The sequence below is a fragment of the Jaculus jaculus genome, chromosome 7, assembly GCF_020740685.1.
Source record: "Jaculus jaculus isolate mJacJac1 chromosome 7, mJacJac1.mat.Y.cur, whole genome shotgun sequence".
NCBI classification, from domain to species: Eukaryota; Metazoa; Chordata; class Mammalia; order Rodentia; family Dipodidae; genus Jaculus; species Jaculus jaculus.
The window spans coordinates 94,618,559-94,643,198 of NC_059108.1; the positions used below are offsets into that span (position 1 = coordinate 94,618,559).

Genomic DNA, 24,640 nt, shown 5'->3' on the forward strand with positions numbered 1-24,640 from the left:
TTTTACTGTATTTGAAGACTTTGAAATATTAAATTAGTTTGTGAAAGTCATCATGCTGAAAAGTATGTAAGACATATTTAATCACAATGATGAGCAATTATTAAATATCCATCTAATATATAACGTACTTCAGAGTCTATATGGAGGCCATATCCCATGCATCACCTTCAAAGTGAAAATTAAGACTTTTACATTAATCATTTAACTTATTTTTATGTATATTCACATCACTTTTAGAATATTTACCTGGATCTCAAATGTCTATAACAACATAATTCGCATTATTGAATTCATGTCATTACTTACTTTATGATTGCCCACATGTTGCTATATGATCTGGTACTCAATTGGTTTCATTGGTTTATAGTACTAACTTGTTAAATTATATTCTGATTCATCATTCATCATACTCTGGATAGACATCTTAGTTGTTTTCAGTTAGAAGACTTTACAAACTATGACTCTGGGTAAATTTCTCTGTCTCCTGAATGTACATCCACTCAGGCTGTTAGGAGAGTCAATAATTTAATAAGCAAATAGCTATACAAGCAAAATTCCTTGAAGAAGCCCATCTCCTGGGGTCTTATGTTTCCTAAAAGTCAACTGTCAATCAGTGATTTCCATTTGTGTATTAACTTTCTGCAGTCTTATAAAAGGTTTACATTAGTATTCCATTAAGTTTAAAACAAGCTCCAAATCACTGTGTACTATAGTCTTTTTTAAAAAATTAAATATATGCTTTGTGTGGATACATCATGTGTTGATACCATCATTTCTCTCCTTCCTCCATTCTGCTAAGGGCCATATTCTAAGAGATCGATGGTGTTCCCATTGGGGTTGTGGGTTATGAGATGTGAGAGAAGCTGTCAGTTATTGTTGAGGGTTGGGAGTAATGTCTCTGGGTATGCTGTCTCAAACTGTGGCTCTTAGAATCTTTCCACCATGTCTCCCACAAAATTCCCTGAGCCATGGTAGGAGTGTTTTAACTCTACTGTTGAGCTCTCAGGTATTTCTGGGTTTCTGCTTTGGTATGTGTTGTGTATCCTCAGTTTCTGTTTCCATGACCCTGATGCAGATTGTCAGGCTCACCATGGAAGTAACACTCTTGCTCATCTCCTCACTTCCTCTGTTGTTTCACTTGGGCCCTGGCAGAAGTATGAGAGGTGGTTTATCTCCTTCTTTTTTGCTACCTTCTGAAAAAGAAAAATATATTCTCTAAAGGGGAATGAGGGCAGCATAGGTTAAATGGGATAAGCATTGCTAATTTAGAGAGATTTTGATGGATGTAACCCCTCTTTTGGCCAAAATCTAGTGGGAGCTTGTCAGTGGAAACCATAATCTTGTTCTCCGTAGGACTGTGACCCAGTTCCAAGTTCCAACTATGAGTTCCTTTCCACATAGCAGATCTCTTAGCCATTCAGAAAGCCACTGAATTCCCACCAAGGCTGGGTGCCACCATTGCACAGGTGTGTACTTCCTGTCAAACTTGGTGCTCTTCAATAGCATTGGCCCCTGTTTGCACAAAACAGGCTCCATCGGTGGAAGCCTACCCTGGAACAGGAACTGTGGCACAGTTCATGAGCATCAGAAGTGGACAAACTACTTATACTCCTCATTTTAGTCATGAGCTTGTGAGGTGTCGGTTTTGAAGGAAACCACATAAAATTATATTTCCCAATTATCCAAATTTTACCTTGTCTGTCTATTTTTTAAAAAGAATACCTTCCTCTTGAACATACAATAAAATGCTCTCCTTCTATTTGAAGTGAGCAGAGTGAAGCAGAGGGAGGGAGGGATGATTATTAACATATTCTTTTCAATGCCATGAAAGCTTCCATATGGTGTTAGTTTGTCAAAATATTTCTGTAGGAGTACTGCCGGAACTTTCCACCCGCACACATATTTAGTATTTAAGCTGTCAGTCAGTAATTTTATTTTTCTCCCCTCTGTACTCATATGTCTTAGTTTCCTGGCCCATTTTATGTTTTTGTTTGTCACTTTGCTGAGTCTCTCCTATTCTGCTAGCTTGTTACTTAGAATTAACTAGATGACAAAAATGCCCATAAAAGTGTCAAGGAAAAACCTAATGTATATTTATTTTACTGAAGAATTATCTGTATTTCTAGAACTGAAATCTGTGACACACCATCTCTTTAGTGATTCTCATCTTTTTTGTGTTATTCTGCAACTGTACTTTCATAATTGCTATGGCAACAGCAGTACAGAGCCAAGGTTATCAGAGGGACTAGAGTTATATGGAATGCTGTATATTAGATGGAAGAGGAATGGTTGCTGGGAATTATGAGCAGATCACATTATTGTATTTGAAACAACAATTAGAATGCTAAATTTACTATTTTATTAATAAGATGATAATGAATAACATTGGCTTGCTTTTGGTTTAATACATGTCTATATTATGACATGTTAATCAAGGTGAACATATCTCTCTTCTTAAGCACCATTATTTTATTGAGAAAACATGCAAAATCCCCTTTTGCATTTTAACTTACGCAGTTTAATATTGTTATCTGTAGTATCAAAGCCAATATGCAGCAGCACAGTAGAACATAATGCTCTTAGGTAACTAACCATGGTTTAATACACGATGACAGAAATCCCCCTGTTTGTCCTTCACTGCTACTCCCTGTGGCATCTAGAAAATACCATTTGACTATCAACTTCTAAGATACAACTATAACGAAGTCTTTGAGGGCCAGGTTAATATAGTCCAGGATGGCCTCAGAACTTACTATGATGCTGTGGACAACCTTGAACTTCTGATCCTCCTGCCTCTATCACTCCTGTACTGAGATGACATGTGTGCATCACCATGCTCAACAAGATAAATAGTTATGTATTTCACATTTGGTTGAAATTATGTAGTACTTGTCTCTCTGATCCTGGCTTATTTCACCTAGCTTGATATCCTTTAGCCTAGTACATCATCTTGCAAATGGCAGTTATGTAACTCTTACCATTGAAACCTTCCAGGGTACACATGAGCCATAGTTCATATTTGCATCCCTCAGTTGATGGCCACTTGGGTTGTTTACATTCCTGGAATGTGATGAGGAATATTTCCATCAACCATGGGAATACAAATGCCTGTGTTTGTTTGTCTGGTAATGTATTTACCTCTCCTTAAAATGGAAGGGTAGTTTCATTAGGTAGAGTATAACCAGAGTAGTTTTGTAATCTTTCCCTTGTAGTCCTGTGAAGATTTCGTACTACAATCTCGTGGCCTGTCAATTTTCTGGGAGACAATTCTATTTTTAGGAGATCATGAAATGCAATCTACTTTTTTCTCTCAAGCTTTGAGACTCTGCCTTTCTCTTTCGATAACTTGATTACCTAATATCATGCGGTAGACTTGTTCCACTTAAGTCTCTCTTGTATCCTTTGACCTTCCTTCCCTATATTTATGCCTTTGTCAGTATTTGAGAGTCTATTTTTCCATTTTTGAGTAAAATTTTTACAGTTTTGGCATTGTGCATATTAGGCAGGTGTCTAACCAAAGAGATACATATCCAGCTTGATATTTTGCCTTTTAATTATATCTCAGAGCTCTTTTATTAATCTACATATTAAAAAAAGATTTTGTCATCCAACTTTTAAAATTTCAAATGTATCATATTTAGCTTACTATTTTATGTCTGCTGTTTGTCAGTAGTACATTCTGCCATATTTTTAATTTCTCTGAGTATATATATTTTTTAACAGTGATTTTATGTTTTCTGACCAGGAGTTTGCAGACCTTGTTTGTTATGTAGCGGTTTCTGGTGCCTTAGTTTTACCAGTAGGTGAGACCACGGTTCCCTGAGAGTTCTTGATACCTATCATTGGGCCACACTACATGGCCATTGAAGGACTAAAAATTTATCGAAGTCTTTCTGTGTTTTGTTTGTTTTTGCTTACCTTTCTAGAAATTCTAAGCAGACTACAGATCTATGAACCCAGAGTCAATTATTCAAGAATAGCACTAGATGGCGCCATAGGCCCAGGTTTACATGATTCTATTTGGTATGTTGTCACTGTTTCAACACTAGAGGGTAATTCAAGCACATGTTTAAAATATTTAGTTGATGGGTTTTTCATCTAGTAGGGAAGTATCTAGACAGCTGGCTCCACTTCCTGAGCTTCATCCACTTCCTGAAGCCTCTCCCCAGACAAGGGTGATCCTAGATACTTTTCCCTTTTCCCACATTCATCGATTCAGTATGACTGCCAATGCTGCAATACTGTCACATTATCAACCCTCAGTTTTCCAAGATTATCTAAACTCCAGGTGGGACCAAGGCTCTCAAGTGTATTGGCTACCCATCAGTGTACTACGGTGTACTCAGGGTCAAAACCACTGCAACTAGACTTAAGTAATTTTGGCCAAAAGAAGTTTAGTAGGATGGAGACCCATTTTCTGCCTAGTGCAAAAGGTATTCTAAAGATTCTGGGCACTGATCAGGGTATGGGGACCACAAGGATGCATTCACTGATGAGGGCAGAGAGGGAGCTGCCTAGGTTAATAGTCAGTCAAGCTGAGTCTCATCACCATTATCTTGTATGGCAGTGTAAGTCTATGTGCGTAGGCCCATTGCAAGCCTGGAAATTATGTTGGGCAAAGTATATGTCTATCCCTCTGTGGCACATGTCTTCAGCAGATATGGGGGGGCAAATTGAGAGGCTCTGACTTTGATATTTGGCATGCACATAAGGGCTTTGGTTCATTGTCCAGTGCTGGCCAACACTGAATTCCAATGAATAGTCCTAGGCTAATTTTACATCCTGTTCGACAGCATGAAAAATCTTCCTTATTCATATGGGAGGAAAGTTTGCAGTAGTTCTGATGAAACCTGGCTAAAGTGTTCCAGTAGAACAGTTTGATTACTGGTCTGGGGTTCTAGGACACGATCTAACTGTGTTGACTTATGCTGTGTTTAAGTTTGGACTAATTCCCTCTCACTGTCCCTGGAAGGAGGTATCTCTTTAATTGCAGCTTGGAATTTGGGTAGGATTGATGAAAAACTTTGTTTTGTTTCTTCAGTGTTTCCATTCTTACTATTTTCTAAAATTGTGCACTATCAGCTCAAACCTGCATAATTGGCTCTTTGGAGGACATGTTGGAATGTGAATAGTTGCTCAAATTGGCATATCTGTAAAAGACAATTGGCAGAGAAATATACTTGACTTCCATCTTATAATAGAATCACCTTAAATTTTTTAAGTGAAGATAAAAGTGTGTGTATTTATTTACAATATTTTATTTTGAGTTATATATACATTACAAAAATGATTAATAAAATGGCCAACTAACAATCCCGTTACTCTAGGTATTTGTCATTTTTGATGTGAACAGTAAATAGCACTTCTGAATTTGTATGTGTGGAATTAATAGATGTTTGCACACTCATGTGTGTAACTGTGGGTGCATGTATACCACAGTGCACACTGTCAGAGGACAATCTCTGATGCCGGTCCTCACCTTGCATATTGTTTCTGAGGCAGAGTCTCATGTTTCACTACTGCATTCTCTAAGCTGGCTGGCTCAGGGGCTTCTGGGAGACCCACGTTGCTTCTCACCCTAGTTCCCTGGAATTATACATAGCCACCACTGTATCTATCATTTCACTGATGCTGAAGATCTAAACTCAGATCCTCACAGTTGCAGTGAAAATCTTTATCCACAGAGGCAACTCCCAAGCCCCTACCTCATATAGTGTTGTATGGATACTATAGTCATCGTGTACTGTAATCTATTTCTTTAAATGTGCTACTTTATATTTATGCCCTTTCAAGATGTCATAAACCCAGATGAGTACTAAGGAATGAATTGCTATAATCTTGGAACTTGGGACAATATAAATGCTGTTCATTAATTCCATATTTGTACTATGATCTTTGTGTAGATTTCCCCCTGCTCCATGTACATAGAAACATGGTGTAGTGGTTGAAAGTATATATCCTTCATAGCTTAAGGTATTTGTGACTAAGCTTTCTACTTAGTCCTCAGTTAGTGGTCATTAGGAAGTAGATCCTTGCCAGAGGAGGTGTGTTTCTGGGTAACTAGCTGTACTGTATGTTCAGAGTCAACTTGCTTTTGCTGTCATCTTTGTTCTGTGGATGTGTGATATGATGACCTGTAATGAACCAGCTCCCTCTGCAATGATGCAGTATCCCCTCAAAACTTTAACTCATAATTAATCCCTTTCCTCCCTTAAGATGCTTTTCAAAATTTTTCTTTGTTTATTTTTATTTATTTATTTGAGAGTGACAGAAAGAGGGGAGGGGGAGCGCCGGGGCTTCCAGCCACTGCAAAGGAACTCCAGACACGTGCGCCCCCTTGTGCATCTGGCCAACGTGGGTCTTGGGGAATCAAGCCTCAAACCGGGGTCCTTAGGCTTCACAGGCAAGTGCTTAACCACTGAGCCGTCTCTCCAGCCCATTAAGCTGCTTTTGATCTGGTGTTTTGTCTCAGCAATAAGAAACTAACTGAGACTCTTAATTACTCTGCCATTAGATGCAATAGATAGAGAAACTTAAATTAAATCCAGGTGAACGATTCGGTTCCCAATACTGTTTACAGTTATTTATGGGTCAGTTACCACATCATTATATGACATGGAATTCAGCTTTATAGGAGGAGGAATTCAAGGCCTTTCATCCTATCTTTCTTGCAAGGCATTTCTAAGTTGATGTAAATACTTACATGTTTTGTTTATATGTGTGTTTATGTTAGGCACAAGTGTGCATAGATCTGTACACCTTCTGTTCTTGCATCAAAAGGCCATAGGAACATTTTTGGTCTTCTTCTCTATTGACCTTCTGCCTTATTTCTTTGAAATAGGATTTCTCACTGAATCTGGGAATTGCCATTTTGTTGGCAGTGGGGAGACTATCGGACCAGTAGTCCCCGGCAATTCTCCTGTCTCAATCCCTCTCAGCACTGGGGTTACAGACATGCGTGACAATGCTTGACTTTATATGCATGTTGAGGATCTAAATCAGGTCCTCATTCTTGTGCAGCAAGTGCTCTTAAACACTGAACCATTTCCTTTACCATCAAATAGACATCCTTCCTATGAGAGCTTCCTTACTTCTCTATATTCTCTATAGTCACCTGAACTCTATATACCTGCTAACATTTTACACACAATCTTTTGCTTTTCTGTTCTTTGACTGTCCTCTCTGATATTCCCCATATGGTATTAATTTATGTTACTTAACAGAAGAATTTGGTTTCACCTCCCTCTCTCTCTCTCTCTTTCTTTCTCTCTCTCTCTCTCTCTCTCTCTCTCTCTCTCTCTCTCTCTCTTTGTGTGTGTGTGTGTGTGTGTGTGTGTGTGTGTGTGTGTGATGAAAACATGTGTGTGCAAATATGGGTGCCTTCTGAGCATACAGGCAGAGGTCAATGAGGCCAACGTTTGTCTATCAGTCATCCATATACAGCCTTAACATGAGTCTCTCACTGAAATTGGTGAGCTGTTTTCAGTCAGCCTGGCTGACCAGCACATCTCAGCAATTCTCCTGTCTTTGTTCTCCACAGAGCTCATGCCTTTGCTCCCAGCAAGACGGGGGCTACAGGTGTTCAAGACTGAGCATACAGGCATGCCTGGCCATGCCCAGCTGTTTATAAATGTGGTGGACAGGATCACTATCAGGGAATTACAGATCCTGTCAGGCCCTCATGCTCTCAGGGCAAGTGCTCTTCCCCACTGAACCATCTCCATAACCTCTCCCTGCATCCATTAAAGCTGCAATAGTGGAATGAAATAATCATCCACTCGCCATATTAATTATATTAGAAGTACTACTGAATTAATTACTAGAAATCTTAAGCATCTATTTTCTACACACATTACCCTCCCTTCTAAAATATTTTCTTCTTACTTTGTGTGTCCATGAGCAGAGCTCATATTCAACAACAATTTATTTTTAGAAAGTACTTGCAATGCTTCTTGCTGTCTCAGCTCCAAACCACTGCTGTGCAGCACTACTCTGTTCTAGGCTGCTGTGCAAGGCAACTTTCTATCACCAAACAATTTTCTGCAACAGAAAATGTATTCATCTTCAGAGTTATTGATGGAATTGTCCATCAGGATTCATAGACTCTCAATTTTATCAGAGTATCACTTAGGACTAACATTACAAGTAGTCAACAAATGGAACAACTGGACAGAAATCATTGAGAATACAGACACATCTTTTGGTACAGAAATCACACTTTTTCCTATTAGTTGGAATTTATGTTCTTTAAGGAACACTTATCATCCTCCATGCAACCACTCTGAAAGCTACAATGATGTGCTTTGTGCAAACCAAAGGAAAATGACTAATTTTCTTTACATACTTCTGAGTGGCCATGCAAATAGCTTTCAAATTTTTAATATAATGTGAAATGAGACTCAGGAAATAAGTTGACAATTTCAAGGAATAGAGATTTAACAAACTCCTATGGAAAAGTACTATACAATCCTAAAACATCTTACATGTGCTCTTTAAAACAAATAACCTGACCTAGCAGGAGTGACAATGGTTTGGAAATAGAGAACCATCTCTAACTTAAATCTTGCTTGTCTTTTCTTTGTTGACTCACGTGACCTGAAAGGAATGAACATTTTTTTTTAAATTTTGACACTTTCATATATGCATATGATGTATTTTGATCTTATTTACATTCATACCTGATTACTCTTTTCTCCTTCTCACTAAAACCTTTCCTCTTCCCAATTAATTTCCATCTTTCATGACTTTTCTTTGAACAACTGAGTTAAAGTAGGGTTGCTTACATGATAACTGGTGAGAGGTTATTAGAGAATGAGCAACTTGTCAGTGGCTAGACCACTAAACATTATGACTCCCCTACTCCTAACAAATATTAGCTGTCATTAGCTACACTTGGAAATGAGAAATCTTATGAATTTATTCCCCATGGCTCAACTTTGCGTAGGAAACAACAGCTACTATATGTTCATGTATGTAATGGGCATGTAGTATCCAGAGAATGGTAGTCCGCAGCTCATTTGTCTTTCCATCTTCCTGCTCATACATTATTTCCAACACCTCTTCTTTGAGCTTCCCTAAGTCTTAGACCGAGTGGTTTAAATATTCTGTAGAGAGCCAAGCACACAATAGTTACTAAATCTGGGCACTTTTTCCAGCTTTGCACCTTGTTATTAACCACTGGCCATTGCAGAAGCTACAATTGAGTCTTCAAGCATTGCTAATCTCTGGAAACAAACATAAATATTGCTGCCTCAGCTCCAAACCACTGCTGTGCAGCACTACTCTGTTCTAGGCTGCTGTGCAAGGCAACTTTCTATCACCAAACAATTTTCTGCAACAGAAAATATATTCATCTTCACAGTTATTGATGGAATTGGCCATCAGGATTCATAGAGTCTGACAAACTGTTGTTCAAAATAACCATTGTAATAAGCCCCCGCCCCCAACCATCCATTGGCTTTTGGCCAGATTAATAATATCAGGAATGAATTTCCACATGTGGAATGGGATACAAATTCAATAAGAAAATACTTGGTTCTCATAGCATATTCTCATAGCATTAATGACACTATTATATCAGCGGGCACATCTTACTTGACTAATTGATTGTAGAAATCTCAAGATCTACAGTTGGGTAAGACTGTGGATAACTTTTCTCCCCAGCACATTGCACTGTACCTCCTGGTTAGCTGGAAAGGAGGAAGCTTCCAGCCCCATTCCAGCTCAGTTTCTATACATCCTATAGCACAGCTTGTTGTTTCTCCAATAATAAGGATTTAGCATTTAGTTTTGCTGAGCAACCAAGTACACTGCTAGTAGCTTCAGTTGTAGAGTCTTTTGGAGCTGCCCTGGCCAAAAATTCCTTAGGAGGTCTCATCCTTGTCACTGGAATTTTCAAAAAGTAACCTCTTATTTCTAGAAGTAATATACATTTGCTTTTATTTTGCAAATTGGAAGGATGACGTTTATAGCATAGCTATATAAGTATTAAATAGGAATTGTTATAAGTATGTGGTATTAAAACCCATTTTAATATTTTAAGATAAGTTATCAAAACACACAATAAAACATTTTGAAAAGACATTAAAAAAATCAATCTGGGCTGGTAACATGGTTTAGTGGTTAACATACTTGCCTGAAAATTGTAATGCCTGGGTTTAATTCCCTAGTAACCACATAAACCAGATCACCAAAGTGGCACATGTGTTCAGAGTTCTGTCTAACTGGAGTTTATTTGAAGTGCCTAGAGATCAAGCTGGATTCTGTACAGAACAGCCTTTGCTGCAAAAAGCATTGAAATCTGCTTTTTATTATCTCTTTCTATATGCCAAATAAACACTGGCCCCCTTTAGTATGTATTATGCAGTAGCCATAAGCTGAACAATGCATGTAGTACTGGAAAACCTTATTGCGGTTGTCTGTGGTAGACTCTTTGCTTGTGTAAGCCATTTTGTGTCTGAAATAAATGTTTGAAATAACACATAATACAGGGCTGTGTACATATTATCTGAAGGGATTCACTATATCACTATTTGAAGAAGTATATCCTTACTCAAATATTTCATGAAAAACCTCTCTGTGTGACTCATATACAACTATTTCAACAGCAATTGACAGATACTGTTTAAAATAACTTGATTTACCTGGGTAGAATAATAATGTGTTGGTTATATGTTTGCTTTTAAAATGTACATAATAGCAAAACTGTTCAGTTTCATTTCTTCAACTTGTCATCTGTTAATTTAATAATAAATTTGTTAAAGACTAATTTTGGAGATGGCAAAAGGTGAAACTATGTTCATTTATTTTAAAAGCTAAAATTCTCACTTGTGCTAAGAATCTGGGGTAAGTTCACATATACTGTTGCATATATATATATATATATATATATATATATATATATACATGTACATATATATGTATATATATATACAGTCAGAGTAAGTCAGATTAGAAATAAAGAAACATAATTTAATTTGAGATCCTACCAGATACAAGTTTCTAAAACATCATTCAGTTCTTAAGAAACTACTAACATGTGTATATATACATATATATATATATATATATATATATATGCTTTATATATATATATGAGAAAATTATATATATATATATGATATATATATATTATATAAAATTTTCTTCATTTATTCCTAATTACAGCAATGTATAAAAAATCACATTAAATATTTCTTTATACCTGTCATCTAGATTCCTTAATTTTTCCATATTTCCATGAAGCCAATATCTTCACTTTTCCTCTCCTTTTAATAGGTTTATCACTCTCTTTCTCACTAACCCCCTCTGATCCTATACAATGTATCACATATTTAATTTATGATTCACAGATACTTAGGTCACTAAGTTGAGCTCTGTGTTATTTTTTTTTTTTTTGTCCATTATTTATTTATTTATTATTTGAGAGTGACAGACACAGAGAGAAAGACAGATAGAGGGAGAGAGAGAGAATGGGCATGCCAGGGCTTCCAGCCACTGCAAACGAACTCCAGACACATGCGCCCCCTTGTGCATCTGGCTAATGTGGGACCTGGGGAACCGAGCCTCGAACTGGGGTCCTTAGGCTTCACAGGCAAGCGCTTAACCACTAAGCCATCTCTCCAACCCTCTGTGTTATTTTTTGAATCCAGCTTCTTTGCTAAATGTAAGAATCATGTTTTGTTGATAGTTTTTGCCTCAGCAGATTGTTGTAGTAAGAATTAGTCGTGTGCGATTAGCTTGTTTTATGACTGAGGTGTAAATAATAGTTTCTTCTGACTTTCTAATATCCATATTAAATGTACTATTTATAAATACTAAATATCACAAACATATTTCACCCTCATCTAGTTTTACATCATTTCTGTTGTTCCTTGGATATTTATAAAGATGCACATTTTTGCCTTTAGACAGTTTCTTTTCAGGCTGCAAAGAATATACTTTGTATTTTTGTATAGCTAATTTTCCTATATGCTGTGGGTGCAGGAAACGCATTTTCTCTAATAGTATTTTATTTTATTTTCATCTTTTACAAAAGTATAACCTCTGGTCAAGATGTCTCTATTTTTGTTACCACACTTTAAAAATGCTTGCTTTCTCTCTTACTTTGTTTGTACAGACAAGTCAGAAAGAAGTCAGTATTTTTATGTTTTTCACTTATGTTCCTGTCATCGTTTTCATTTGTGTGAATACTTTTAAAGTATTTTGTCCCCTTCTTGTAGTTACCTGAAAGTTGATTGGAGTATGTCTTGCTTTGTTTCTGTATATTGAGCTTAAATATCCAGGATTTTAAAAGCTAACTTTGAAAATTATTTGTGTTTACTTCTTCAAATGTATGTGTGCCTGCCTGTTTCCTCCTGATACTTCATTTATATTCATACTGGCTTATAAATATTGTTCTTAAGGTCACTGAATTTTTGTTTACTTTTTGCCATTTTATTTTTTATAAATATTTGTTTGCAAGCAGGAAGATTGAGTGGGGGGATGGGTATTACAGGGGGCTGCTTGCCACTGCAAAGTAACTCCTGATGCATATGCCACTTTGGCATTTGGCTTTACACAGGTACTGAGGAATCAAACTTGGCTGTCAGGTTTTGTGACCCAGTGTATTTAACCAGTGAGCCATTCCCTCTACCCTATCTGTCATTTTCTATAAGATCTTTCTTTCAAGATGGCAGGTGTACATTTTTCTGGCTCCACCTATAGGATCAGGGGCCCCTGACTCAAAAATTCTTCTCTCCTAGGGGTTTTGCCTCATAAATATAAGCCCCTTGCACCTCCCAGTCTGCTTGTTGTCTCTTTGGTTTATCAAGACTACTCACAATGTGCCTGAGATCTTGACGTGTACTGCACTCTGTAAATATCACCTGGAGAATTTAGAGTTCATTACTTTTAATTCACTACCTCAAACCCAGCAGTTTTGTGCTTGATCATTTGGGCTGTATAAAACCTTTTTAAGGGCAAGAGAGATGGCTTAGCAGTTAAGGTGTTTGCCTACAAAGCCAAAGGACACTAGTTCAATTCCCCAGGACCCATGTTAGCCAGATGCACAAGGGGGCACATGCATCTGGAGTTCGCTTGCAGTGGCTGGAGGCCCTGGCATGCCTATTCTCTCTCTCTCTCTCTCTTTCTCTATCAATAAATAAAAAAAATGAATAAGTAAAAATAAAATATTTTAAAACCTTTTTAAGAATACTCTTGCATTTTTTTGCAATGGCAAAGGAGTTGAAAATTAATCATTCCATCATGAACATGAGACTCTTCATTAGTTGAGAATAATTGTTGTTAATTATAATCATATTGAATATGACATAAAATAAATAAATATAATTACTAAATATATTTTTCTAAAACCAAATATTTATAGAAAAAATTTATGTGACTTATTCATATTCAATAAAAAATGAAGTTAGCTAGCGAGAGAGCTCAGTGAATAAGAATGCTTGCCATCCAAACTTGAGGGTCTCAGAGGATCTGGTGTATTTTGAATTTGATTTCTCAACATTCATGGGCCTGTAGCCCTAGTACTATTGGGAACAGATAACAGAGAACCAGCCAGTCTCACTGAAAAGTGGTAATAGTTCTGGATTCAATGAAAGACTCTAGCTCAAGGAAACGCAAGGATGAGTGATAAAGTTGGACACCCAGTGTTATGTTCTGGTTTGTACATGGTAACACATCAACCAATACACATGCATCTACCAATCACACACTTTAACAAACAAAGGTAACCACACATACTCCACACACACATGCACACACACACACATGCACACGCATATGAAATAATTAGGAATTTTAGGCATTCATTTTATCTAATATTTATAACTTAAGGTCTTATATTAGAAAATGTAATCACATTTATGTTACTGTTTTTACTTTTGATGATTGATTCACATACTACATTCTTGAAACAAATATTTAAAATGAAAATTTTCAATATGTTTTTATATTGAAATACTCAATAAAAATGTAAAAGAAAAATGTCAAATTGTTTCATGTATTTATTTTAAAATTCAATTTGAATAAATAAAATTATTATGATTATGTGGGGAAATGAAACTAATATGCTTTCTTTTGGACTTAGTATTGAATATTTTAATAACTATTTTCCTCAAGTTATCGCATATTACATTTATGAATGATAAAATATTTTATGTATTGGGGAACTTTAAGATTTTGATTTAAATGCTCAACCTTATTAACTTTGAGAACAAAATCCTACCTTCTCACTCAAAATTAACAATTAACAATTTAATAAGTCTCCAATAATGAATGAAATTTCATTAATAATTACTTTGTTAAATGCTAGAAACTTGATTTAGTAATAAATATTTAGTTATTCATTTAGGGCAATATAGGCTAGTGAACTGAACTACTTGTTTATATATTGATCTATTTAACTATGCCTCTAAACTTTTGAATTTACATGTCAAACTATTCTTTTCAGGATTTATTTAGGGGATGTTTTGCTGAACTCCACACTCCAATATTGGCTATAAGCCTCTGTTTGCAGCACCCTTGATATATCTTGGACATATTTCAAGACATTGCATTTAATTTACAGATTTACCATACCAATCAACTTCTCTGCTTTCCCATTTACATTTAAATTCTGTGTATTTTTATTATTCTCCTTAGTATTATTCCAGCTTCTACTACAGAATCTGTTTTTAATTCTAATTTGCTAACTAAACTAATGAAATTCTTCTTTATATTTTGTATAAAATATTATAACTGTAATAAAAACAACAATAACTTGGTGCTAAAACTCTCTTTTTTATTTTCTCTTACAGGCTCTTAAATCTGATCTACAATGGAAAAATTTTTCTTTTACCTGTTTTTCATTGGCATAGCTGTAAGAGCTCAGATCTGTCCAAAGCGTTGTGTTTGTCAAATTTTGTCTCCTAATCTTGCAACCCTTTGTGCCAAGAAAGGGCTTCTATTTGTTCCACCAAACATTGACAGAAGAACTGTGGAACTGCGTTTAGCAGACAATTTTGTTACAAACATCAAAAGGAAAGATTTTGCCAATATGACCAGCTTGGTAGACCTGACTCTATCTAGGAATACAATAAGTTTTATTACTCCTCATGCTTTTGCTGACCTGCGAAATTTGAGAGCTCTGCATTTGAATAGCAACCGATTAACTAAAATTACCAATGACATGTTCAGCGGGCTCTCCAATCTTCATCATTTGATACTGAACAATAATCAGTTGACTTTAATTTCATCTACAGCCTTTGATGACGTGTTTGCTCTTGAGGAGCTGGACCTATCTTACAACAATTTAGAAACTATCCCTTGGGATGCTGTCGAGAAGATGGTGAGCTTGCACACCCTTAGTTTGGATCATAACATGATAGATAACATTCCCAAGGGTACTTTCTCCCACTTGCACAAGATGACTCGGCTAGATGTAACATCAAATAAATTGCAAAAGCTGCCACCTGACCCTCTCTTTCAGCGAGCTCAGGTGCTGGCAACCTCAGGAATCATAAGCCCATCGACTTTCGCCCTGAGTTTTGGTGGAAACCCCTTGCATTGCAATTGTGAATTGTTGTGGCTGAGACGTCTGTCTAGAGAAGATGACCTGGAGACCTGTGCTTCTCCGGCACTTTTAACTGGTCGCTATTTTTGGTCGATTCCTGAAGAAGAGTTTTTATGTGAGCCTCCTCTCATCACACGTCATACACATGAGATGAGAGTCCTGGAGGGTCAACGGGCCACACTGAGGTGCAAGGCAAGAGGAGACCCTGAACCTGCCATTCACTGGATTTCCCCTGAAGGCAAGCTTATTTCAAATGCAACCAGATCTCTGGTGTATGATAATGGGACACTTGACATCCTTATTACAACTGTGAAGGATACAGGTGCTTTCACCTGTATTGCTTCCAATCCTGCAGGGGAAGCTACACAAACAGTGGATCTTCATATAATTAAACTCCCTCACATCCTGAACAGTACCAACCACATCCACGAGCCAGATCCGGGGTCTTCAGACATCTCCACTTCTACTAAGTCAGGTTCTAATGCAAGCAGCAGCAATGGAGATACTAAAATGAGTCAAGATAAGATTGTGGTGGCAGAAGCAACTTCCTCCACAGCACTACTTAAGTTTAATTTTCAAAGAAATATTCCTGGAATACGTATGTTTCAAATCCAGTACAATGGTACTTATGATGACACCCTTGTTTACAGGTAAGCAAACTCATACACTTGCTGGATGTCTTAGTGCAGGTCTTATAATGTTTTGTTTTGATTTTCAATTGTTACTGCTATTCAATGTTGTAGTTACAGTTTGCAACTTTATAGTACATAATGTAATGCTCAGAAGAGGTACTGAATATGTATGGGAAATATTTTGAGTAGTATTACTTTTAAAGAGTACAAATTTATATTTAATATTATGCTTGCTTTTCTTCTTACCTCATATACGAGATGTGACTAATCACAGAACAAGACTGATTTAATGTAAAACTTCAAAAACATACCAGAATTTCCACATCCACACGAGTGTTCTTTCCTTCAAGGAAGTCACGTTGAGAGGCTATACCACTATCCCAGTGAGGCTACTCTTGCTCTTGCACTTTTGGAATTATCTTTAGAACCTTCGTCATACTATTTTGAATTTCCTCAGTGTTGGCAAATCTTCGTCTTTTGAGGGTGAATTTGAATTTTTGGAAACAAGCAAAAGCCTTTTGGAGTCAAGTCTTGTGAATAAGGTGGGTGATCAAGATGGGTCTTACCATTTTTGGCCAAAATAGGATGTAACTATAAAATAATGAGACTGATTCTACAAGTGGGTGTTTGGGCGAATGTGCTGCTTCTCTGCACGGGTTCTTAAGACAGTTCCAAAGAGGAAGTGGAGCCACATTTTGAGCAGTGAAAGTCTCACTGGAATTGAATATGTGATTTCTGAGTATGGACATGATGGAGAATTTGCATCTGCTAATGAATTTCTGGTATGTTTTTCTTAAGTTCAGCCTCATTGATTTATAGTCACATTTTGTCCAATTTTCAGTTAGAAACACACATTTTGATTGCTTTTAATTTCATTCATGACAGATTATCATTACCCTTAGGAAATGATGCGAAAATCGCAATGTTGAAAAAAATAAGCTTTTTACAAATTAGATTAGTTTAATTCTTATAAAGAGAGGTTAGAATCTTGAAGATAACTTGCTTTTCAGTTATATATGGAAATGAGATTAATTTTTAAAATAACTGTGTACTAGTGGGGGAAACAAAACTATCCTAGCTCTATTTATGATCAATCTTGGGGAAGGTTCCACCTGGCTGAGTTTTAATTTCCTCGTCTTTAAAAGGGAAAGGTTTGCTAAGTGGTTTCTAATATCACTCTCATAAGTAAGAAGATGTGGAGGTAGACTATGAGAGGGCTACAAGAAGGAAGTGACTCCTAACCTTGCAGCTTATTCACTAGCCTACAGGTCATTTTTAATGGGTGGTAATTAATAGCACCGGCCCCTTTCTCTCAACTTTCTGCATTTACTGGATATTCTATGTATTTCAAACAAAAGCCCTGCAACATGGCATGCTTTATTTTCAATCTCAAAGTTTAAATTCTACTATGATGTTAAATTCTGTGTACCCTAAAAATCTTGCTTGACTTACTGAATCTATTGTCATCTGTAAAACTATGGCAATTCCTGGTTCCTTAATTCACTGTCACAATAAGCTTTAATGCAAATAAAAAGGTTAGTGATGTCTCACATTTATCTCACTCACTAAATAGCAGCAATTTTTGTCACAAATATGTTCTGTCATGAAAGCTTCCTGGCACAATTGTAACCATAGGTTTTGTCCCACACCAGTACTTTCACATTTTAAAATTGATAAAACATTTTAAGAAGAGATAGCCTCAAATTTAATAATCAAATAATTTTAATCTAACTCATGTGAGCTAGTGGGTATCAGGTATGCACAAAAACTTTTACAATGGAATGGATTCAGAATTATCTACAAATTATGTTCAAATATGAAATATGTGCTTGATGAAAAAAAATTATCAGCAGATAACGGTATATGTGATTTATAAGCAAGTCTTAGTTTGTCATATTTCCAGAGTAACTCCCACATACAAATCCCAGTGTCATTTATAGGTTAAAACACATTGGGGAACAAGGCAAAAGAAAGGGATAGGATAAGTGAATAAACCATCATAATCGTTGTAACAATATTAATTAATATAGATAGGTTTAGTGGAGAGCAGTCTATACTGGCCTCATGCTGATTTGAAAAATAAAAGCTCTGAATTGCATTTTCATTCAGGTTTGTAATGGGGTTGTCAGTGTTTTCTCCTTCTCCAAATTGCCTTTTAGTCACAGAGGTGTTGTAAGTGCTAAATGGATTTGTTTAGTAGTCAGATAATGTCACAGTCACACCTTTCAAAAGCAATTTGTCATAAATGATTTTTTAGCAATGACTTTCATTAGGAGTTCTGCTTTGGCAAGCAATGTAATTAGTAAGCCTGTCAGGACACAGTGCAGGCACCATTAATATAATACAGACAGGAACAATGGCTTGTAGTCATTATAACTGGGTAAATACATGATTGAATCATTTTCTTATATTTCATATCTCTCATAAATGTGCTTATCTTAATGAGTAAGGAATGAGACAGAACTGAAGGTATAATTACTTTGAGTATGCATGTTTTTTCTTGCCTTTTAATATTAACATAAATTCCATTGTCCTTCAGAATGATACCTCCTACAAGCAAAACTTTTCTGGTTAATAACCTGGCTGCTGGAACTATGTATGACTTGTGTGTCTTGGCCATATATGACGATGGCATCACTTCCCTCACTGCCACAAGAGTCGTGGGTTGCATCCAGTTTACTACGGAACAGGATTATGTCCGTTGCCACTTTATGCAGTCCCAGTTTTTGGGTGGCACCATGATTATAATTATTGGTGGCATCATTGTTGCATCTGTGCTGGTTTTCATCATCATTCTAATGATCCGGTATAAGGTTTGTAACAATAATGGACAACACAAGGTCACCAAAGTTAGCAATGTCTATTCTCAGACGAACGGCGCTCAGATGCAAGGCTGTAGCATCATGCTGGCCCAGTCCATGTCCAAACAGGCTGTGGGACATGAAGAGAATGCCCAGTGTTGTAAGGTGGCCAATGACAATGTGGCTCAACCTTCAGACATGTCTAGTCAAGACTCTTCCACCACTACCTCTGCTCTGCCTCCTACCTGGACTTCCAGCTCATCTGTGTCCCAAAAGCAGAAAAGAAAGACTGGCCCAAAGCCAAGTCCTGAAGCACAGAGTGAAGCTGTCACAAATGTTGAGTCCCAAAACACTAACAGGAACAACTCAACTGCATTGCAGTTAGATAGCCCAGCTCCTGATTCTGTCACAGAGGGGTCCACATCTAAAAGAGCACATACCAAGCCAAGTAAGTTTCTCACTGTGCCTGCTGAGAGGTCCACAGTGAGGCACAGACCCTCCCTGATTGGAGAAGTAAAGGGATACTATTGCTATGATAACTCCTGGAACACATGTGGACTGGCTCCCAAACGAAGCATATCCATGAATGGGATGTCAATGCCTTCCTACACTTTTGATGGTTGTAGTGGAAAAGCAAGTCTTTCAAATTCTGAGTGGATATTGGAAAGTTGTATATGATCCATTATTTCTTTGTAATGAAAACTTCATTTTAAAAAAATCTCATAGGATATTGGAGTTGGAAATTTCTCTCTTGTCTCTCTAATTGGCTAATAGGCTTCTGGTTTGGAATAAACTTTCTATGGTATAGGTAGAACATGTTTACCTTCATGTACATATTAGGGAGATATCATAATTAAAATGGCTTATGGGGGGAAAAAACACAAAACAACAAGAATGAGTAGCAGTGCCTTCCCCTATTTTAAGACCAGCATTATTGAGGTTCTGCCAAAGCAAATCACAAAATGAACATTGTCAAAGGAAAAAAAAAATTAATGAAATAAATTTTCTCTGAATTTACAGAGTCCATTCTATGGATAATTGATGTTTTGCAATGAATGAATTTTATCTGTTTCAATAATAATTGTGCTGTAAATAATATCCTTATGTTATTGCACTATTTAAAATACTTACATAGGAAGTGCAGTCAACACTTAGATAAGTGCTCTTGTCAACACCATCCTTCATTCTGGTGCCTTAAAGGTTCTAAGATTTTTCTCTTCCACAACACAGCTTTTGCAGTGGAACAGACAATAAAATATACTACATTCTACATGTATCAAATATGCACCTATCTTGGGCATATAAAGGTGATTGCATTCATTCAATATACATTGACAAAAGGAATATGTTTTAATTTTATTAATGTGAGCTAATAAGTGAAGCAAACATATATGACTATCTTTGTAAAAGGGGTGTTGATTTTAATCATCAAATGAAAGAACATGTCTAATGGAGTTTTTGTCACATTTACAAATAATAGAAAATTATTGCCCATTATCCAGATAGTGGCATTTTCCCTTTTGTGCTATCATTCTACATCTGGATATTTTTCTGTTAAATTAAATGCATTTTTAGTTTAAACAGAGTCTATGATAAATATAATCAGAAATCACACAATGCAGTAAGCATGGAACATTTTTAAATGATTTTAATGTCAGTTATAATAATGTTCCTGGATAATAAGAGATTCATAGGTATTTACTGACTTTAAAATTTATAGATAAGCATTCCTAAATATGTGTTGAAAAATGCAGACTATCACAAAGGATTTGCTGTAGAGTCCATGTGTGACTTTGCTTTCTTTGTGTTCTACTGGTATTTCCATTTGTTTTGAGGTAGAGCCCATATGAGAACTAGATCCTTCAACTGACATAATTGAACATAGTTTTCTAGCTATGCTATGGTAAGTGGGTATTTCATATTTGTCAAGTGCCATGGTGAGGAACATATAAACAGAATATTTGTTTTTCTCTTTCAGATCATTTACATAGTATTTAAAATGAAAATTGAGGGTATAAAGACATTACCTTTATTTTCCTTCTTACAGGACATGTACAAAAATCTGAGTTAATTTTAACTTAACGAAGACTGTTCTTATCATACAGCAGTTATCATAATGACATTTAATCAGATGCCAGCTTGAAGCAGTTTGAGATGACTTTAAGGCAAACATGGCAAAACATGTCCCTTGACCTTCCCTGTTCTATTTCCCTTTCTCAAAGTTTGCCTTAAACCTATGCAAATTTCCAGTATTCTTCCTTATTCATGATTATAGTGATTGGAACACTAAATGAGGTAACATTGGATTTTGTTTATAAACAAACTGCTTCTCAAACTGAAACTCCACTTTCAACAATTATAATCTTGTTCTAATCTCAACTATGGGTTTTAAATTAACATTACTTATATAACTTCTTATGAAGGTGCTAAGAACAGCAAATTTCCCTTCCCCTTCCTAGATTTACATAGGATTAAAAGTCTTGAGTGAAGAAAACATCCAATTCTTAGAGAAATGAATCCCCAAGATAATTATTCTGGCAATATGAAAGAAAAGAATTGTTAAAAATTGTATTCAAAGATATATTGCAGCCAGCCAAGGAACTGATATATATATATATATATATATATATATATATATATATATATATATATTATTTTTCAATTGCTTTCATTTTAAAATTAATATTCTGAATATGTTTTTTTTGAAAATTATTTATTTGAGAGAGCAAGAGAGGAAGGGTAAAGACAGAAAGAAAGAAGTGAGTAAGAGAATGAATGTGCTAGGGCCTCTAGACACTGCAAAAGAGATCCATGTACCACCTTGTATATTTGGCTTATAAAGGTCCTGGGGAATCGAACCAATGTCCTTTGGTTTGTATGCAAATACCTTAACTATTAAGTCATTTTCCAGCCCCAGAATGTTTCTAATGAAAACTTTTTTTTTTCCCAAAGAATCTTCTTTTTTATAATTGTCATTTAATAACCTATCAGGCAGGAATGTTGGCATACAACTTTGATCACAGAATTAGGAAGAACAATTTAGGAGGATCACTGTGAGTTCCAGGCTAGCTTAAGTCTACATAGTAAATCCCAGGTCAGCTTGTGCTAGAGCAATACCCTCCTTAAAAAAAAAAAAAAGTGAAATCTGATCATGTGAATATGTGAATTTTATTTTGACTAAATTTATCAACAATATTTTTTAGTACTTTTATTAGGATATTTTCAGAATGTATTGTCCATATGCTTAGACACTCTTACTTCAAAGTTACAACTTGGTATGTGTATGTCTTTTAAGGAGTTTATGCTATGAGAAATTAATTAAGAAAACATTAGCTTACCATGAAAGACAAAAGTGTTTGAGTTCATCTGTAAGGTATTTTTTCCAATATTTTATTTTATTTATTTATTTGAGAGAGATTGAAATAGGGAAAGATGGGGTTAGATGGTAGTGCCATGGCCTTCAGCCACTGCACATGTACTCGAGATGCATGCTCTACCTTGTGCATCTGGCTCACATAGGTCCTGGGAAATCAAATTTGGGTCCTTTGACTTGGCAGGCAAGCATCTCCAGTCCACATCTACACAAGTTTTTAATGACAGTTTTGTTTGTAGAGATAATCAGTGTTGCATATAATTTCTGAAACACATGATACTGAATGAATACAGGTCAATACAAGTGTAGTTCCAGGCAAAGGGTGCAGCAATGAAACTATGAACTATTTAATCTGCTGGAAATTTATAGTCTAGGTTTGAAAGTGAAACTAAAACCATACTTATGACATACTCTTATTTTTTCCTTCTGCCATTTATTCTATTCCTGACTTAACTAGACACACGTGAGATCCAATGTGTATGGTTTGTTGTTTGTTGTTCCTGACTATAGACATAATACATATATTATTTATACTTCCTTAATTTTAATTGTTTTCTATAATTTTTAGAGTTTTTGGTAGAATTGGAGTTTATGTTTAGTTCAATGTCACTTTTAGCCATTTTACATTGTCAGCTTGTTCAATGTGAAATGAAGATTAGAAAATACCGTTTGCTAGTAAGAATATATTAATAGGTACTTATTCAAAATATTTTGTACAAAACAATGTGTCCCTAAGCTGTTTTTGTTTTTCTTGGGTTATTTGATAGCTGTTTGTGTTTCTTCAGTAGGAAACTGTCTATTTACTTCTTATGCTCATCAATGGCTTGGCAGTTTTACACATGTTTGTGTTTAATTTTTGTAGTTCTTTATGTATTGAAGATATTCATCCCTGTCTGAGGTATAGCTAGCAAACAATTTTTCCCATCCTGAAGGGCTTTAAAATTATTTTATTTTTTATTAAGTAGAAAATTTGTATGGCTACATCATGTGTTGGTATCATCATTTCCTTCTTCCTTTTGTCCACTCCACTGAAGGCTCCTCCCATTAGGAATTTCTGCTTTCAGCACAAGGTTGTGGGTTATGAGTTGTCAGAGCAACAGTCATTTATTTGGGGACAGGAAAATGCCTCTGGATATTCCCTTCCACCCTATGGTTCTTATATTCTTACTATCACCTCTTCCACACATTCCCTGAGCCTTAGTGGATGTGATTTAAGTGTACTTTAGTATAGAGCTCTCAACATTTTCTGGGTTTTTGCTTTGGAGAATGTTGAATATTCTCATGTCGGTCTCCATCAGCCTGGCACAGGCTGTCAGCTTGCCATGGAAGCAGCACTCTTGCTCATCTTGCCAATTCCTCCATGCTTTCACCTGGTCACTGGCTAGGGGTACTAGGGTGGCTCATGTCCTACAAAGGAGTCACCTATCTACTCTTTATTGTTGTGGCACACAGCTTAGGTGGATAACCAGTGGCTTTCTGATTGGCTAAGAGATCTGCTCAGTGTAATGTAACCCATAGCTAGAACTGGGAACTAAATCAGAAACCTAGGGAGAGCAGGATCATGGACTCTAACGGGAAGCTTCCACTAGTCTATGGCCCAAAATAAGGCTACACATATCAGAATCTCTAAATTAAGGATTCCTATCTCTTTTAACCTATCTTGATCTCATTTTCCACTGGAGAATCTGATTTTCAGAAAGCAGCAACAAGCTGAAGACAACCAAATCTTTATTTCCACACTCTTGATACTTTTATTATATAGAAACTCAAATTTCATTGGTTCTTGGAACTGTTTCCTGCACTATGGGATGCTTGATCAGAAGTTTCTACCCTGTACTTATAACTGGATTTATTTTTACCTATGTTATACTCTAGCATTTTCAGCATTTCTCATCTTAAATTAAGTTCTTCATTTATTTAAACTGACTTTTGCACAGGATAAATGATGCAGATCTAATTTCATTCTTATACATGTGGATACCCAGTTTTGCCAGGGCCATTTGTTCAATAGGCTGTCTTATTTTCCAGTGTAAGTGTTTGATGTTTTTATTGAAAATCGGGTGGCCATAAGTATGGGGTTTATTTCCAGGGGACTTCGAATCTTCTTCATTGATCTGTACGCCTGCTTTTGTGTCAGTAACATGGTTTCCTTTTCAATATGATTCTAGAATATAATTCTAATTCAGTTACTGTGTGATACAACCAGCAATATTCTTTTTCTTTAGGATTGCTTTGGTTTTGAATTTGTGTGTGTGTGTGTGTGTGTGTGTGTGTGTGTGTGTGT

At 36.1% G+C, this 24,640-nt stretch overlaps 1 protein-coding gene across 4 annotated transcripts in view; it reads left to right on the plus strand.

The window, feature by feature from the left end:
* Lrfn5 (leucine rich repeat and fibronectin type III domain containing 5) overlaps nt 1-24,640 on the plus strand; it is a 297,517-nt gene that overhangs the window by 263,080 nt on the left and 9,797 nt on the right. For 3 of the 4 annotated variants that reach the window (XM_045154966.1, XM_045154965.1, XM_045154967.1), the window contains 2 exons: nt 14,796-16,200; nt 18,722-19,431. In XM_045154966.1, coding sequence (XP_045010901.1) covers nt 14,816-16,200; nt 18,722-19,431 — 2,095 coding nt within the window. In that variant the 5' untranslated portion in view covers nt 14,796-14,815. The remainder of the gene's footprint in view (nt 1-14,795; nt 16,201-18,721; nt 19,432-24,640) is intronic. The other variant, XM_045154968.1, reaches the window with a different exon arrangement.